At 42.7% G+C, this 19,539-nt stretch overlaps 1 protein-coding gene across 1 annotated transcript in view; it reads right to left on the bottom strand.

Annotated features, from left to right (window-relative positions):
* Positions 1-19,539, bottom strand: part of Cpne4 (copine 4) — a 353,867-nt gene that overhangs the window by 19,137 nt on the left and 315,191 nt on the right. Inside the window, exon 10 of the mRNA XM_038322752.1 lies at positions 9,053-9,186. Within this exon, the coding sequence (XP_038178680.1) occupies positions 9,053-9,186 (134 nt within the window). The remainder of the gene's footprint in view (positions 1-9,052; positions 9,187-19,539) is intronic.

Genomic DNA, 19,539 nt, shown 5'->3' with positions numbered 1-19,539 from the left:
TCTCCTGCCAAGTACCTATGTTTGGGTTCTCTCCTAGGAAGACCACAACTGAGGTTTGTTCTTATAGTTTTCAGTTCTCCCTAGAGTTGGTCAAGGACAAAGAAGGAATTCAGATTAGGGATCACCTACTACTCTACAGAAAAAGAGGACATTCAGTCTGGGCCAAGCTCTGCTTTCTGAGTGACTTCAAGAAAATCAAAGTAACAAAGCCAGATTCTCTCCCATCCTTTCCTGATTTAGAAGCTGTTAGCAACCCGTGACAACTTTGACGAAACCTTCCAACACAGTCGATTGCACAGGTGGAGTTACAGATCTAGGGAAAGCAGAGCTCTCTAAAGCGAAGGTTGGAGTCCTCTATGAAACCACAAACTCCCTCGTCTCCTCATAGCTGTGTCAGGCCAGGCTCTGTCGTACACTGCATCTGGCATGTATTAGAGAAAGTATGGTGCAAATAAATCAGAGACTCACCATAGCTTATAGAGGATTAGTAACAGCTCTAAGGAGAAAAAAAAGGACTCCTGGTCTTTGGAAAGATTGAAAGACGTTGCCTCAGCTCTTCCTCCTTAGCCAAAGAAAGAGGGGTAGGCAAGGGAGGATCTTGCTGGCTAAGTTAGAAGACTTTCCTGGTGGCAAGCATGGGTCCTGGACCGTCCACAGCAGGGTTGCCTCAGGAGTCTGAACCAGGAAGCCTGGGAGGTGTTACATCCTTAACTTACTGTCTGCTTTGATGAGTTTTCTCTCTCTCTTTTAGGGGAACATTTGGTAAGGTTGTGTGCAAATCTAATGCTCTACCTGCTTCCCATCACTGACCCAGGACCCAGTGCCTTAATGATGCTCCTTTCACACCTGCTAAACCACCCTTGGGGATTCAAAGTTTGCCGAGCTTCAGGCCCAGTTACGTAATTGAGTTTCAAGAGTAAGACGGTCAGGAAAACGCCTCACCTACAAGGAGAATAATTAATGCTGCAGAAGAGCTCAGTTCTCTGAAGTCAGCCACCATAAAGCTTCTACTTAATAAACATACTGAAGAAAAAAATCCCAATCTAGCACAATAGATTTAAAGTCCATTCCTCCTGCTTAAAAATAAGACAGGAGTCTTATGCAATGACTAAGGGAAGAAAGTGGAACCAAGGAAAGCTTTCTATGAGAACACTTCAAAGAAGTCAGAACCGGATCTACTGGACAGTGAGCAAAAGGGCCATTAGCAACTGTTTGGAGAAAAACCCAGCCCACCTGGACATTTCAGAAGCATATTACCATGCAAAGGCTACACTTCTTACCGTCACCGTAAAACAAACAAACAAACAAAAAACACAACGAAAGGGTTCATGTTCTTCCATGATGACATATCAGCTGTCCTTAGTTTCCTAGGAAATGGCAATGTCCAATGTTCAAATATCCCCCAGGTGGAAATTTGATCTTAAGCACATTTCATTTCTCCATTAAGGAAACACTGAGCTAAAGCAAGACATTAATACACATTAAGGGATGCATACTGCATGGCATTGTCCATGCCAGTGGGGGTCAGCTCAAACATGGTGGCCTTCCAGAGCACTTGGGTCTTGATGAAAAGAATTTTGCACACAGTCATCTTAAAACTGAGGTCCATGGATAGAAATGCAATAGTCTTCTGGGGACATGGGAGTATGACTTTCTTTTGTAAAAGCAAAATCAGCATTCAATTCTCCTACTTCCACACATATCATTGTTGAAATCAATCTTCTGGGAGCTCTGTGATGGTGAGATCTGATCTCATTCACCCCCTTCCCTTCACGATTCCTCTTTTCTTTACCTCTTCTGAGTCTCAACTGCCATGTTGCATTGCTTCAGAGAACAAAAACTGACTGTACCAAGTAGAAGAACTATTCTACAAGATTCTGGCACCCAGTAAGGAGTACAGAGATTCCACCTTCAAGTACAGAGTACCAGGATCCCAGCTCCAAGTACACAGTACCAGGATCCCAGCTCCGAGTACCTAGTACCAAGATTCAATTACCGAACGCAAGATTCAAACATCAAGAAAAGGAAAATTTCAACAAAGGTCAGTAGGAACCAAATTTTCTACAACTCAGGTCATTGTGAATTTTCACTTTAAAAATTGTGGGGTGTAGCTAAGTTGCAGAACACCTACCCATCCCATAGATAACTTTGGGTTCAATCACTAGTACTGTGTAAAAGAAAGAATTGAGGATTTGTTATTGTCAGTCGTTTAATCATTAAAATAATTTTTTGAAGTTGGTAAGATATCTCAGTAGGTAAAGTGATTGACATCAAGCCTGAAGACCAAGCTTGAGCTGGGCCTGGGACACATACGGTGGAAGCAGAGAACCCACACCTGATAGCTGTCCTCCAACTTCCACATGTGTACCATGGCACAAATGCTGTTTAAGGATTCATTCTCGTGTGTGTGTGTGTGTGTGTGTGTGTGTATGTCACATGTGCATGTGAGCGCAGGTATGGCAGAGGCCAGAAGAGGGAGCTCTCCTGGAGATAGAGTTACAGGTGTTGTGAGCCTCTTGATGGGGGTTCTGGGAACCGAACTTAGGTCCTCTGCAAGAGCAGTAAGTGCTCTTAACTGCTGAGCCATCTCTCCAGACTCCATGCCCAAAATAGTTTTGGTTATAAACTATTATGGTAGGGGAAGGGATGGTTATATCATTGGTAAAATTGAGCAATACTATAGGTTAAAAGTTACTTTCACATATTTGTTTATAAGAACAAATTTCTTAATATTTATATTGACACAGACAAAAATTGGTTAGAATTTATGATAGATAAATTGTGAGCAATAGGTAGCCCTTACCCATAGATATATAAACAAACTGGACTCCTCCACCTCCACACACACTATCTGTTTTGTTGAGAGCTGATTTCCAAAACCTTTACGTTTCTTATATACAATAATTAAAGTCTGAAATTCTTAACATATGAATGCATTAGATCAATAATATTCACATTAAGACTGCAATAAAAATTCAATCCAGAGATATTTTAAGAATAATTTGAATCTCTTCATAATGAGTCATTTTAGAAATTAAAAATTACATGCATATAATATCCTTGTTTTCCTTATATATTTGTATGAATTTAAGATGACTTCAGATCAAATTTATAATGATACCCTGAGTACTAGAGAAGGGATTCAGATGGTAGAGTGTCTGGCATGCACAAAGCTCTGTGTTTGAGTTTCCCAAATGCCACACCAAAAATGTGTTGGTTTTAAAAATGAAACACTGGAACCAAATTCTATAAAGGAGGGAAACAGAAAATGAGTTGGCAAAGAAACAATTTGAAACTGAAGAGTTGGTTCAGGTATTTTTTTGAAGACAAAAAAGGGGGAGGTGGTCAATACCCAATCAGCACAGCATTTAGATTATATTGGGCAGTTACAAGAGTTACATGAGAGTTTGCTTTTAAATGCCCGTATTTATAACACTCCAGAATTTTCAATTCTTATCTCCATTTAAACTTACAACAAAGAAAGACGTCTCCAGTGAAAAATGTGTGAGGGCTACATACCTTTACAGAATCCCTTCAGAGGCAAATGAACAAAACAATCAAACAAAGGGACAAACCCTTAGAGGTCACTTGTCCAACCTGACCTTTAGACACTGGAATCCTTTCTCCTTTTGTGTTCAGTATATTTTTAAAGATTGAATTTTGAGTCTTAAAGATAACACCCTCCAGCATTGATTATTTACAACTACATGGGCTCTGCAAAGGAAACTAGATACGCCTTCAATTTGCAACCAAAGACATAAATCTTGCGAGAACAGAGGTACCAGGTCTACCTGTCACCAGGACCCTTTAAGAGTATGTCATCATACTCTTTCTATCAGCCTTGCTGACTCTTCTCCACAAGAGGCTGGCCTGCTCCTAATGATTCAGAATTAGAACTTCATCTATGTTCTTGGAACAGAGGCTGTGCGTGTCAGAACACTGACTACCCCAGTCACCACCGTGAAGGTTCTCTCCTTGTCCGTCCTCCTTCCAGCAGGGCAGAGTGGACCCTTCCTCCCTTTACACACTCTCCAGCCTTGCACAGCAGGGGGTTTCTGGGCCATGCCGAGCTGGGACTATGCTTGTTTCTGTTGTTTTGAGATATGGTCTCTCCACATATCCCAGGCTGGCCTTGAACTCTTATGGTCCTCTGGACTTAGCCTTGCTAGTAGTGCTGGGCTTCCAGGTATGAGCCACAACACTTGTTTTACTGTGACTTATGGACACACCTCTGCAACTGACTTTGACTACATGGGGAAAATTCTGCCATTTGTTTTGTTTTGTTTTGTTTTGTTTTGTTTTGCTGGCCCATACAAGGATTGGTACCCAGGAGTTCCATCAGGGACATTGGCATTATAAACCCAACACTTGTTACTTAATGATGGATTTCAAGGCTGGATAACCATTAGAGCAACAACAATAAAATCCCAATTCTAGGTGCACAGCAGACCATGAAATCAGCCTTAGTGACTTTTTGGTGAGATCCAAGAGTCAGCATGTTTGAAGCTTCCCAAGTGTTTTGTGATGCGCAGACAAAGATGAGAGTCCTGATGAGCTGAGGTGGGGGTATGGCAAAGGCTGTACTGAGATAGGACCCCAATCTTCTGCTGTCTCCTTGTCTCCGTTCCCAAAGTAGCTAAGAACACGGGTTGATGGGCAGCAGGCCTAGACCAGGCTTTTCATTAGAGGACTGTTTGTGTTTTCTGAGACCCAGAACTATGTTGGCCCTAAGAAAAGTATGTCACTTTGACACTGAGGTGTGCTGTGGGAGATCTGTATTCTGTGTGAAGATGTATTTCTGTGATTGGCTTGACAAAGAGCTGAACGACCAATAACTAGTTGAGAATATAAGGCGGGACTTCTGGGCAGAGCGAGAGGAAGTAGGAGACAAGTCTAGACGCCATTGAGACATGGAATGAGTTGGACACACAAACTGGGAAAGAGGTAAAAACCCATGTGGTAGAAGGTAGATTAACATTAAAAAAATGGTTTAAATTATAAGAGCTAGTGGGGCTGGGAAGAGCCTAAGCTAAGGCCTAATTTTCATAATTAATCAATCTCCGTGTCGTTATTTGGGGCTGGCGGTGGAAAAGAAAGTCCTTTACAAAGGTGTATAAGCAGCGTGGATGCTGTGAGTGAACACTCTTGAAAGAAGCTGTGTCAGCAGAGACTGACTGATCAGGATTTCAGTACTGTGGAGAGACTGGAGCGCTTAGATCTACTGGCTAATTGCTTTACCTTGGGCTAGCATTAGCTCCTGGGATAGCCATTCCTTACCCACCTCTAAGTCGGAGCTAATATCCTGTGACTAATAGGTAAAAACCCTTGGAATCTATTGACTTAGCAGACCCACTGGCTTCCACTAACCTGAAAGCTAAGAATATTATCAGCTCGGCCTGTAGAAAAGCCTCCCTCATCTTGCTACCTCACTGATGCTCCCACCAATGTATTTTAAACTTGCCTTAATTTATGACTTTGTTTGTTCTGTGAAACTATAAAATTTCATGAAGCTCTTTCCACACTGGAACCTGTCACTGGGAGTAATCTAAATCTGTGTTCTCAGGCTGTGGTCATTCAAAATGGTTCCAGAATAAATGGTCTCTCGTTCTCTTTAAGATGAGCACTCTGGATTTTGCCTTGATAGTGCCAGCTGGAACTATGCTGCAGCAGGGAACGTGTATATGTGTGTGCCCAGTGGTGCGTATGCATGCATGCAGGTATGTCTTTGTCCATGTGTGTGCGCACACTCATTTGTGTGGGCAGTTGAGGCATATGGGCTGGGATCACCCTTGCAGAGGGTGAGGGACATCACAGGCCAGCAGCAGTATCTTCTGAATTTGGGGACAGCTATCTTGTGGTTGGGGGAGCCTCCCTTCAAGGCCGTTTGGAGAAGAGATTTATGACTCCTCGAGCTGTTCTCCTCAATGGGTCACCACTAGTGATCCAGTAGCCATGACTCTACAAGGCAGGGAGAAAACCCTTGGCCATCAGAGGCAGAGAGGGATTGCTAAGGCTCACAGGAAGTGAAACCTCTGCATGGTTGCGGGAGGGGGATGATGCCTTCTGTCAGTTTTTATGCGAGTGTTTCTTTTTAAGTGCCAACCTTTCTGACTTTGATGCAAGAATAAATTAATTCCAGAGCCCTGACTTGAAATTTTCCGACTCTGCCTGTCTACTGTCTATCCACCCACACAAAAGAGAAACTGCCCAACCTTGTCAGCTTTAAAGGGAGCAGCTTGCATTCCAAGCTCTCCCAGGGAGTCTCTTGAAAGAGCATGGAGGTTTTTCTCAAGCCTCTTTTTTCTTCTTTAGAATTTGCCATTTTTAACGAAGACCTGCCTTCTTTAGACACAAATAAAATGCTACTTTCCTGGGCTGCCTGAAGGTGATTTTCTTGTCCAGCTGGGCATGATGACTTCAGACTTACCCTATAAAAATTTAAAAGGAATCATTTCTAATGACTCCTCATGTAACACCTAAGGTGACATAGCTTATGTTTATATGGGATCTGTGTTTTTGGCAGAATGCAAAATATCTGTCAACATTTGTCTGATTGGCATTCTAAAGGGATAAAAAACTTTAAAAGATGTCCAGTCACTCTGAATAATCATTCTGCATGTGAGGCAACCAGGAAATGAACACACTCTGCAGAAATTAGTCAATAAATGCTTTCTGATGATGGATGCATATCTGGACCAGCAAAGGAAGGTGATACAGGATCATGATGCAGACTCTGGATCTCCACATCTCAGTTCTGAATAACTGACCATTCCACCCTTTGAAATTTCATATTGGATGCCTTCTTCCCTGCAGGTTCATAGTTCTTGTAACATATTTCATATTATTTTCAAGTTTTTATCCACTTATTTAACTTTTATTTTATATGGGGGGGGGGTCTTACTATGTTGCTTAGGTTGGGCTTGAGCACAGTGTCTACTTAACACTCCATTGGGAAAGCTACTTCCTACTATCTACATCTCAAGGTCCAAACATTAGGGGTCCTAAAAACATGCCCTCCCTTCCTCCTTATCTCCTTATGTGTACACACAAGGTTACACTGGATTATTAACGTGCTTCTGTGTGAGTGAAGGAAGGCAGACGATTCCCGTGCCTGTGTCTTGGGGAAGCTTGAAGAAGTCTCCAACACTGCATAGATACAGTACATCAGACTCTTTCCTCCCTAGTAAAAATCTCCACCGGGTACAAACCCCTCTAGATATCATGCCTGAATTGGAGCCTGAAGAAATCAGAGTGGAAACTCTTTATTTTCATATAAACGGGATTTATTGGAATGGCTCAAAGGCTGTGTGTGGTCCAGCTAGTCCAACAACGGCTGTCTATCAATGGAGAAGTCTAGAATCCAGGAGTTGTTCAGTTCTCAGCTGGTCTTCAGTCTATACCGGAATTCTGAAGAAGTCAACTCCAATACCAGTGAAGGAATGGACTTGCCAGTGAGGGCAAACATGCAAAAAGCAAAAGTCAATATCCTTTATGTAGGCTACCCACCAGAAGATGTGGGCCACATTAAAGGTGCTTTTTCCTCCCTCAAAAGATCCAGATTAAAAGTGGATTTTCCCACTTTTAAATGATTTAATTAAAAAAAAAATCTCTCACAGGTGTGCCGAGTCACTTGGGGTTTGGTTAATCCCAGATACAGTCAAGTAAACACAACCAAGAGTAGCTGTCACCACACACTTCACCAAGGTCATTTAAGGAGGCTTTATGGGTGCAGCAAAAGATGTTGGAGAAGAATGTTGTGCATGTTCATTGATTTCATAGGACCTGCTAATGTTCTCTCTAAGTGTCTCTATGGCACACTGGGGTACTTTTGCTGACCAGGGCTAATGCAGAGACCTCAGCAGGCAGGAGGCTGATTGGACCTTTCTTATAACCGTGCCCCGGGCTTCACAAGCCTTTCCAGCCTTTACTGTGTTGTGACAGTAACAGGCTTTTTTATTGCTATTGTTGTTTTTAGCATGGTTATTACCGATAATGAACTCAGGAAGAACAGAAATCACTTTATGTGCTGAAATTTCTCTAAACCCAGAGGATAGAGTTGTTTTGTTTATTTTCTTGGATGAAAAGGTCAGCTCACCACAGCTCATTACTGACTAGCCTTGTGTCACACTCACGTCAGGGAGTCCTCTGAGATGTAAACGTTTATGTTTACACTGGTTCTACCTCAAAAAGCCTTAAACAAATGTCTGCGCTCCTTTGCTTTGTCTGGTGACACTGGAGTGACAGCCCAAATACTGCTTACTGCAGTTGTGCTGGTCACCTGTCTGGGGGAAATATTGTGGCGGGGAAGGCTAGTATTTATCATTGAGAAGTCAGGGAGAAAGAAGTACTACTGACGGGCTCTCAAGATCATCCCTGCATACATGTGAACACACACACACACACACACACACACACACACACACATTCCTGGCCACACAGATGCGTACCTGGGCAGACACATATCTCTAAAACAGTGATGTTTTGAACTCAATGTACAGAGGGAGAAAGACTGAGGTTCAAACACCGTCTCTGTCTGTGTGATGGTGTACAAATGACTCAGTTTTCCTTTAGCTTTGTGCTTTCAAAAGTGATGGATATTATAGAAGGGATCTAAAGTATGAGAATGAATACAGAAATATCCGATAAAATCATGTCTAAAACTCAGGCCTCTGAGAACCTCCTTAGGCTGTAAGAACAGTTCAGTAGGTCAAGGGCGATGCTGGCTCATGGAGAGAGTGTGAGTGGCAAGGACCCCTTCACACTAAGTCCACACAATGAAAGTTAGATTGCTGTTAGTGGCTTCACAAGCCTAATAGGCGTGGCAAGCTGAGAGAGGGACCTGTCGGCTCACTACAGTGAACGTGGCACTAACTCAGTTTCTCTAGGTACAGAGAGAATGAAATACCTGGCACAAGGCTTTATTCTGTTCTTCCATGAGCCTCTACATGAGGATTTGCTGGAACTGATTGCCACTCTGCTGCCATGAGTCAGCCAACCCCTATGGGACCCCACTTGAACGACAAGACCACAGCTGATGCCGGAAGCCTCTTACCTGTCGTAATCTTGGCAAATCTCTCCCACAGCCACCAAGGCCTTCAGGTACTCATTGGGCTGGTATGGGTGGATATAGTGCAGGGAACAGCTGTTTCTGGGGTCTCCGTTAGAGGCTGTGAAATCTATAGCTACCTGAAGAGGAAAACCAGAAGAATAGGTGGGGTTAAGTCAACTGCATTGTTTAGGAGCCATGACTAACCTGGAGAGAGATGTGGCCTCAGATAGAGAAAAATGAAGAGCACATGACATATCCAGCTCATTAGGAAAGTTAGAGAAGTTAATTACTTTTCCGAACAACTAGTTATTAATTTGACTGACATCAGCTCTTCTGTCTTTTCTAATCTCCATCTCTTCCTGACCAAGTGGAACTTGAGATTATAGTTTGGAAAGCCCAGTCCTCATTGATCCATATCTTCAGGCAGCCAGGGTAAGGGCAGAGTATCTGGTTCCAGTTTTACAATTCACTAAGAAAAGGCTCCTGTGTTCCATGGGCAGAACAGCTCCACCTATGAAGGACAGTCAAGAACCCTTATGGTCAAATTCTGTGTAGAGAATACCATCTCCCCAAGAAAGCCAATGTCATATTTCCATGAATGGTCTGCTGCAGAGATATGTTTCTCAGGAAACTAGGAGTCAACCTACCTCAAGATCCAGCAATACCACTCTTGGGAATATACCCAAGAGATGCCCAATCATAATACAAAAGCATCTGTTCAACTATGTTCATAGCAGCACTATTTGTAATAGCCAGAACCTAGAAACAACCTAGGTGCCCTCAATAGAAGAATGGATAAAGAAGGTGTGGCACATATATACTTTAGAGTTCTACTCAGCGGTAAAAAAACTGATATCTTGAACTTTGCATGCAAATGGATGGAAATAGAAAACACTATCCCGAGTGAGGTAACCCAGACCCAAAAAGAGGAATATGGTATGTACTCACTCATAAGTGGATTCTAGCCATAAACAAAGGATATTGAGCTTATAGTTCGTGATCCTAGAGAAGCTAAATAAGAAGGTGAACCCAAGATATATTTATCTTCCTGGATATTGGAAGTTGACAAGATCATTGGGCAAAAGTTGGGAGCAGGGGGGTGGGGATGGATGGGGGAAGGGGAAATGGGGAGAGAGAAGGGAGAAGAGGAGGATTGGGGAGAGCTTGGGGTAATGGGATAATTGAGATGGAGGAAGGGTGGATATGGGAGCAGGGAAGAAGTTGTCCTAACCAAGGGAACCATTTTAGGGTTGGCTAGAGTCTTGGCTCTAGAGGGGTTCCCAGGTAGCCAAGGGGATTTCCCCAACTAGTTCTGTGGGCATTAGAGGAGAAGGAGCCTGTACTAATCTTATCCCATAGCCACACTGATGAATATCTTGCATATCACCATAGAACCTTCATCTGGTGATGGATGGAGATAGAGACAGAGACCCACATTGGAGCACTGGACTGAGCTCCCAAGGTCCAAATGAGAAGCAGAAGGAGGGAGAACATGAGCAAGGAAGTCAGGACTGCGAGGGGTGCGTCCACCCACTGAGACAATGGGACTGATCTAATGGGAGATCACCAAGGCCAGCTGGACTGAGACTGATGGAGCATGTGATCAAACCTGAACGTGGCTGACAAGGAGGGCTGACTGAGAAGTCAAGGACAATGGCACTGGGTTTTGATTCTACTGCATGGACTGGCCTTGTGGGAGCCTAGTCTGTTTGGATACTCACCTTCCTAGACCTGGATGGAGGGGGGAGGACCTTGGACTTCCCACAGGGCAGGAAACCCTGACTGCTCTTAGGACTGGAGAGGGAGGGGGAAAGGGAGTGGGAGGGAAATGGGAGGAGGTGGAAATTTTTAATAAATAAATTAATTAAAAAACTTAAAAAAACGAAAGAGCCAAGTAGAAAAAAAATAAAAAGGATAAGCCAACTGTGATTTACTTAAAACTTCCTTTGCTTTCTTTCATGAAGTTACCCCCTTTCTTCCTTACTTCTCTACAGGACTTAGTTAAAAATTAACTTAGGAAGGTTTCAACTCTATTTTCAGAATACCTGTTCATGCTTGACAAGGAATATCTACTGATAAGATGAAAGTAGGAGGTGTGTGATAGGGAAGATCATGGAAAGAGATTCACCACTTCAAGGTGTTCTGACTGTGAACAATCATGGAAAGGGAGGAATAACTCCTGCTAAAACTTTCCTATGTACAGACTGTTCTATTGGCATTATTCTTGTACATGAAGCTTATTTTATTAATAATCATGATGCCTAAAGGTGTTGAAGATCACATAGGTACTATAGAGTGGAGTTGTGTTTAAAGCTGTGTCTATGTGCCTCCAAAAACAATGCTTCATTATTATACTTTTATACCTCTAAAGAACATGCAAGTCTCTGTTTAACATCCACCAATAGATGACCAGGATAAAGAAATTGTGGTGTATGTATACATATATACAATGGAGTCCTTTCCAGCCATGAAGAAGAATAAAATTTTATTTTCTGCAGAAAATTAGATGGATTTGGGATCCTGCTCATTGTGTTAAGCAAAATAACTCAGACTCAGAAAGCCATACATTTTCTCTTGCCTGTGGATCCTAGATTTTAGAGAGATACATAGATTCACACACACACACACAGACACACGATAAAGGAATTGAAGTCAGACTGTCTTGGCAAAGGAAGATGACTATTAGAATAGAGAGAGAAAGTCTGGTCAGTGATTTTGTCAAAATACAAACTATGAATGAATGAAAATATCTTTATAAAGTCAATCACTATGTACAATAGATTCATGACAATATTTTCAAAAATCCTAATATATGTACTGGGGTATAAATATCCCCATTGAAAAATGACCAGAGGTGGAGAGACTGCCAGGTAGGAGGCAGAACGTAACTGAAAATTCAGAGGAAGTGGTCTTGAATCAATCAGTTCTCTGTGATTAAACAGTTGTGGAGAGACGGGAAGGACAATCGAAATGTGTTTGGCAGATGGATAAGGGTGGGAAGACATTCTACTGAGGGTGGATGGAGGTGGCCCCGAAGAGACCCAAATGCTCTATCTTCTGGGATGGGCTTCATCCTGAAAGTGAGAACCAACCGTCACAAAGAAAGAAACTCCCTTTAATCCAGCACTGTGATGCAAGCCAGTGATAATTAAAACCTCCATGACTTCTGAGCAGGAGACAGGAAGCACCCTGGGATCTGCTCATGAGGCTCTTGCCAGAAAAATATGGTCAAAATGCATGCAGACAATTCTAGAAAAATATCTCTAAGAGGAACATGCAAGAGGGGCTCAGAGACTGGGTGTGATGGTACATGCTGTTGACTCCAGCACTTGGGAAGGCAAGCTGATTCAGGAGGGTTGTAAAACAAGGCCAGCCTGGGCTACGGAACATGAGAGGACATTTATGATACTACGGTAGGCCCCTGGGTTAGCTAAATTCAGCTCAGAGATCCACCATTCTCAGCCTTTTTCTCTCAGACCAATTTTGGAGGCAACAGCACCTCACAGCCGCAACTGAGTTTAAAAGGCAATCCAGGGCTAGGGAGGTCGGGTGTGATGTCACCACTTTCCTTCCTACTGAGAAGAGCAGTTCAAAACTCTTAGAAACCCCGAGCTTGGTGTGATGACGTCCACCTGTAATTGCAGTGCTTGGAAGACCGAGGCGGAGGGATTATCAGTTCTAGGCTAGCCTGGGCTATGTAGTAAGACCTTTTCAAATCAAAACCCCAGACCAAACAGCCACCTCTTCCAGAGATTATTATGACATATGGCTATTACTGTGATGATACATTATCTGAAGAATAAGTCATTGGAAAATGTTGACAGTTTTTGTTGTTCTTATTATTGTTAAAATAATGCCGAAGATTGAACCAGAGTCTCAGGCCTGCTAAGATATCTCACTTCTGTTTACAAAACTATCATGACAGTACCCCTCACAGTGGAAGGCATCCTGACTGTCAATGTCAGGTCTTCAGAACCCAATAGACAATCCTGCAATGTCAAGGGTATCATGTGACCGCAGACACATATCAGTGGTGTGATGTGGAACTGGGAGATGAAATCAGGTAGAATGGATGGAGATAAACCCATGCAGAAAAGCAGAAACTGGAGACAGAAGTACCTCTCCTGTTCTCCCCAGGCAGGCGAGATGCTCTCTCTAGTCATGCCGCCGCCAATGACTGGTGTCTGAGCCTGGGTGTTTCATCTAGATGGTAACATGATACACGGAGAAGTGTGTACCCACATCAGATAGGAAGACATAGAATTTTTAGCAAAGATACATTTAAAACTGATTTTAACATATCTTAGAGCTGAAAGGGGTGTAGCAAAAAACGTGCTTATATTGTAAACCCCAAGGAACCCTGTTAGGTCATTTCTAGGACTCCTTCATCCTCGGGCTTGGAAGAACCTTATTAGTTTTAATAGACTAGGGTGAAGCAGAGATGGTCGTGAGAAGGGGATTGTTACTAAACACATGCAGAGTGGGAACCCAATAGGATTTGTGACCTATTTAATGTGGAGTTGGATATCCATTAGGAGAAAGAAGAGGCAGATTTATTTGTGGCAAAAAGAAGCTAATACGCTTGCTGGACAATAGACTAATATGAAGGTCAGGGTTAGAAGGTTAGAATTGGGCTACTTGGTTTTGGTGGCCTGAAGCCAGGCTTTTGGATTTCTTAATTTCCCATAGGATTAGTACTTTATCTATCTATGTCCATCAGAGAGGCTGTCCCAGCTTGGAAGAGACTGGGACAGGTTTTAAAGTATTAACTGGTGAAGAAGGAAACAAACCAGCAGCCTGCAACAGCTAGTATTTCCTGCAGTTGCCAAAAAGCTCTTTCATCATGTGCCTATGGACAGTCTTAAGCACATAGCAGCTTCTTTTTTCCTCTGCCCAGCAATTATTTCTAAAGTGTTCCTCCAGAAGCTGGAGATAAAATATCCATCTTCAGGAGGTGGCCTTCCACCAGGAGTTCCGTGCTCTTTAAAGTTAGCCGTGGTGGGAAGAGAACGCAATGAAAGGTTAGATTTATTTTAGAAAGCAACAGGGGCGGGGGGCAGTGAAAGATGGGATCAAGTTGAGAAATAAAAGCAAGAAAATGACTGAAAATGCCAGTCTGTGGAGGTGGCTGCAGACACCCAGATTCCTGAGTGCCAGCAAGCTAGCAGAGCTGGCGAGTTTTCATTTTCTGATAGAGAGCACTTAAGGAAACCTGGTCTTCCGGCCCGTGCGCCAATCTTCTCAGTGGGCAGCCGAGAGCAGGCTCCTGGGAAGCTGCTCACGTTTTTGAAGCAGATGTGTGGAGCAACTGTGAAAACGGGCATAGGAAGAATGCCAAGCGCTCCCTGGATGCCGCCGAGTCTCTGGTGTGTGGAGTTGCTTCTGGGAAAGGGTAAATGTGAAGACTGAATGCATCTTCAGACAATTGTTGTTTTTTACACCAAGCAACCCTGCTCTACAGGTACCCGCCCAACACTGGACTAACTAGTCATTTGGTGGAATCTGTTGGACACAAGCCGCTGGGTTGCAGAATTTAGTTACTTGCTGAATCTTTTATTACCTGGACCCCACATGTATATGGTCACATTCTGAGGCAGCTATAATAAATTAGACACAATTCCAACTTAGGCAATAAGCCAGGTAATAGGAGATGCAGACTTTTTTGTGATAAGCTAAACTCTTGTTTTATGCTTCCACAAAATTCCACAAGACAGTCATGGGAAAAAAAATCCTATTTTCCTGAACCCACTTGGTTCATTTCTTGGAAATGGTAAAACATTTGTCTCCTCTTTTTATTGTACCCTGGGTATGTGTGAGCAGGCAGGCCTTAGTCTTCTATCTCAGAGTTTATCAGTATTTAATATGGGGTCTAAAATAAAGATTTAGAAGCTTAAGCCATGATGCTCAGTAGCCATAAACCATGTTAAATGTGCTAGAGTAAGAAAAGATTTCCTGACAAGGTCTTGAATAAATAATATAGGCTTCAGATTTGATGGTCAGGGTGGGAGAATCCACATTGGTGTGGGATTTCCCTTTGTATGCTGTGATTACTATTGATAAATAAAGGAACTGCTTTGGGCCTATAGCAAAGCTATAGGGTAATAGAGCTAGGTGGGGAAAACTAAGCTGAATGCTGGGAGAAAGGAGGTGGAGTCAAGAGAAGCCATGGAGCTGCTGCCAGAGACAGACATGCTGTAACTTTGCTGGTAGGCCATGACCTGGTGGTGATGCACAGATTAATGGAGATGGGTTAAATTAAGATGTAACAGCTAGCCAGTAAGAAGCTAAAGCTAATGGGCCAAGCAGTGATTTAAATAATATGGTTTCTGTGTGATTATTTCAGGGCTAAGCAGCCAGGAACTAACTTCAACACACATTCAGCTTCATATATAATACCATATTACTAAACACACTGTAAAATCAGAAGTAAGTAGAAAATAGCATCTTTAATTTTTACAACCACAAATCACACAAGTAGCCATGGAAAAAGATCAATAAAAATTGCTGCTCAGGATTCTATAGCTTAGGAGGTGATTTTTACTTCTTTTTCTAGCTGTTTTATTCAATGTTTCTTCCATCCGTTTGGTACCAGAATCCTATAGAATGGGTCGTTTACAGATGATAGAGATGGAACTGGGCCATGGTTGCAAGGGCTGGGGTACCCAAGGGCTCACTGCTAGAACTTGGCCAGGGCTATTTTACTGCTTCATCCCATTGTGGAAGAGAGAGGGGCATGAATGAGAGTGAACATAGACACATTCTCTTTTATAATTTGAATTATAATTATACTATACTATAATTTACCAAGAGGGTAAAACCCTTATGACCTATAAACCTTCAGAGAGCTTACTTCCAACTTCTGTTGCTTTGAGGTTCAACATGCTACCTAGGGACACACTCAAATATAACATATGTGTATGTCTATGTATATGCACATATATACCACACATAGAGGCATGCTGTATGATAAAAATCTAATACATAGCTGTAGTTACAGAGTCTTTCTGGTTTTCTTTTCCCTCAGTGCTATCATAGACATGGCTTGTCTGATTACCTAGTCCTTGAAAGTATAATTTAAAATGGCTTCATCAGTGTCCACTTAGATGAAGTACTGTAGTTCACATAGGCGTTATTTTACTGTTGAACATTTAAGCAGTAAAAGTTCCTATCTGTGGAAATATATGTGACCATGAACATTTTTATGCATCTACAAAAGCCATAGATTTCAAAGGAAGCCTTTAATTTCTCCACCATCTCCTTTCCAAGCACTGCACAGCACCTGCCTCTTCTGCACTGTCTATAATTATATTTCGTCTATGAAGTTCTCGTATCTTGTTTTATTTTTAGCTGCAGTGCCATGTGTCAAACCACATGCCGCTCTCTGTTATCTGCTTCACCCCCCATTCACCTCCTCCAAGGTTGAGACACCGTAGTTGATCTTGGTGCTTATGACTCCAGGATTCTCATGAGGCGTATATAAAGCTTGTTCTTAGGGTGCTCTCAGTTTTCCACAGTTGTGTGTACAATCAAGTGTGCACATTGTTTACTGACATAATATAGGTTGTACATCAGGTTCTCAAATGTTCTAAAATGACTAAAAATGAATTGTTAACCAAGGCTCCTTTAACATCATTTGCCTTTCTTGTATTGCCATGCTGGGGACTGAACCCAGGGTTTTGACACTCCAGGCAAATACATGTCTCTGAACCACACCGCAGCTCCACAGAGCATCTTTGCCTTGCTTCACTTCTCTGCTTATTGCCTGACTCTAGGCCAACACTGCCCCTCTGACCCTCAAATTGCCATCCTCTCTTTGTTGTTGATGTTCTTGAGTTCACACCTATGATGCTCTTTCTTTATCTTCTGTTTACACACTAACACAAGGTCTCTCCTACCTTATTCTGCTGAAACTGTTCTATTAGAGATGACCTATGCCTGCTCAACACATCCCTCAGTCCTTGCTTACTCTCTTTCCCTCTTTTCTTTATCACTTGGGATTGTTGCCCTGATCTTGTAACTCCCCCACCCCCTGGTCATTTGAGCTTCTGGGCTTCCTGCTCCTTTGCTGTCTCTTCTTTTGCCCATCGAGGACTTCTGTGACTTCCCGTCATGGGGTCCCTTGTCTTTGTTTATTCTCTTTGTCTATCTCATCCAGATGGAGATGTATGCAATTGTGCCTGTTTCTTGGAACTGAGACTCGCATTTTTTTTAGATGCTATCCACTGGGACATTCAAACACACTTCCAACATCCCCTAAAGCAAACTCATCCTTTTGTTTGCAGCTCTCTTGCATTTGCCCATGAATAACACTGCCAGGCTTCGCTAGTCAGGCACCAACTACAAGTCATCCTAGACTCACTGGCTTCCAAAATTTCTTCTTTGTATCCAAGACCCAGACTCAGCCTTACTTTCCATATAGCCCCTTCTCTTGCTGCCACACTAAGTCACTCTCTTGTCACCCTCCATTAGATCTGTTGCATCTGCTTTCACCTTGTGCTCCATCTTCCATGCTCCTCAATGACCATCAGTTACTTTTGATAAGTGGTGTTTGGTCAACACCTCTGGATTCACTTCTCCAAAACACTTGGGTATTGCTTCCTGTCCTGTTCTTCATCTACTTGAACATTTCATTATATACAAAATTACCTTGATGTGGGAGTCCCCTCTGTGTGCTGTGATTACCATTAATAAATAAAGAAACTGCTTGGCCTGTTGATAGGACAGAACTTAGGTAGGTGGGGAGGACTGGACTGAATGCTGGGAGAAAGAAGGGTGGAGTCAGGAGACACCATGGATATGTGTTGGAACTTTGCTTGTAGGCCATGGCCGCTTGGTGATACACAGATTAATAGAAATGGGTTAAATTAAGATGTAAGAGTTAGGCAATAAGAAGCTAGAGCTAATGGGCCAAGCAGGGATTTAATTAATACAGTTTTTTGTGTGATTATTTTGGTTCTGGGCGGCCAGAACAAACAAGTAGCTCCTTCTTTTTACACTACCTCAACGCTCAAATCACCTCAACTCCTGACCCAAAGATATCTTTCAACACACTCCTAAATATACTCTGCTGTTCATATTAATTCAAGTAAGCTTCTAGCAATTATCATTTGAATTCACATACATAAATACTTAGCTTATAGGGGTGATTTCAAACCAAATCCCCAGGGTCATATTTATTCATGCACTTTGTTTTTTCAGCTAGTTTAGAGTTAAGTAACAGTATTTCAAGCAGCCTGATGTTGGGAGTGGTAAACCTGCTTTACCAGAGTCCCATGGAAGACACAAAGGTTTCTCTTAGCCATTCATCGCATGTCATACCAGATGCTCAGGAGAGGTGACTGGGCAGTGTTTAACAAAGGGATGGACCACAGATGTGTGGAAAAGGGTATGTAAAACATAAAGGGTAGGAATGACTGTTTCTAGAGCTCAGCAAGAAGAGTATGAAGGACAGGGCATGTGTTAGGAACAGTGACCTTCTGTGGATGAAAAAGGTCACTGTGTTTCCAGCCTGGGAAGTGGAAATATAGAAAAATGAGTCTTCTGCGTTGCTTTCCCCTTTTGCTCTCTGACTGGTGCCCATCAAAGGGCAAACTCAAGAAACAGCTAAAAGCAGGAGGATCTGGTTAGTGTAGGTGCTTGGGGTTCAGGAGGGGTGGGGGGAGGAAGAGTCCTTCACTGCGGGATGAAGTGGAGAACACCTAGAACTTCATGTCCCCTCTGATCCTTGAATATCTCTCTTCAGGACCCAAGTTTCTCAGGACTGAAGCTACTGGTCTTGCTCAGCAGCCATGGCTGCATCCCGAGCCATGAGAATCTTTGCCTCTGGGTGATGCAGGGGTATAATGACTTTTCTCTCTCTTGTCTCTTCCCTGCAATCTCCACACCAGGAAGCCCTCCTCCCCTCACTTCTCAGGTCTCGGCCACCCCCTTTCATGCTGCAATAAAGTTACTGGGTGGAATATAGACACTATCAAGCCCAGCTAAATCACATGCTACTTTTAATTAACTGCACTACATCTTAAAATTTACATCAGTTTGTATTACGAAAGCAGTAAAAACTTTATAGTAAGAAAGCTGACTTCATTTCGGAAGCAAATGCCATTGGAGTGATGGATGCATTTTCTTGAACCAACATGCAGATTTCTCACTCTCCTTTGAGAGTCTAACCTGAGGTCTATAGAAGGGCTTAGTGGTGGAACCCTAAATGGCCTGGCCCCTTCTCAGTGTTACCTTACATTCTCCTCTCCTCATTTTCTGCTCTGGACTGCTATCTTTGCTCATATCTCCCACAGGTCTATCAGTTGGCCCCAGGAAGATGAGAAATTAGGACTTGGGGTGATGTTTTTGAAAAACACTGAGGTAGTCTTTACCCAGCTGGGGAAGGTCAATAAAGTGAGAAAGTTGAAGAAAATAGAACATGAAAGTCAACTTCCAAAGTCAATCAGTCACAGGCCTCCCCAAGAGTGTAGACACTGGTTCATCAATGAGTG

The sequence above is a fragment of the Arvicola amphibius genome, chromosome 3, assembly GCF_903992535.2.
Source record: "Arvicola amphibius chromosome 3, mArvAmp1.2, whole genome shotgun sequence".
Lineage (NCBI taxonomy): Eukaryota > Metazoa > Chordata > Mammalia > Rodentia > Cricetidae > Arvicola > Arvicola amphibius.
This window is presented reverse-complemented; position numbering and strand designations above follow the sequence as displayed.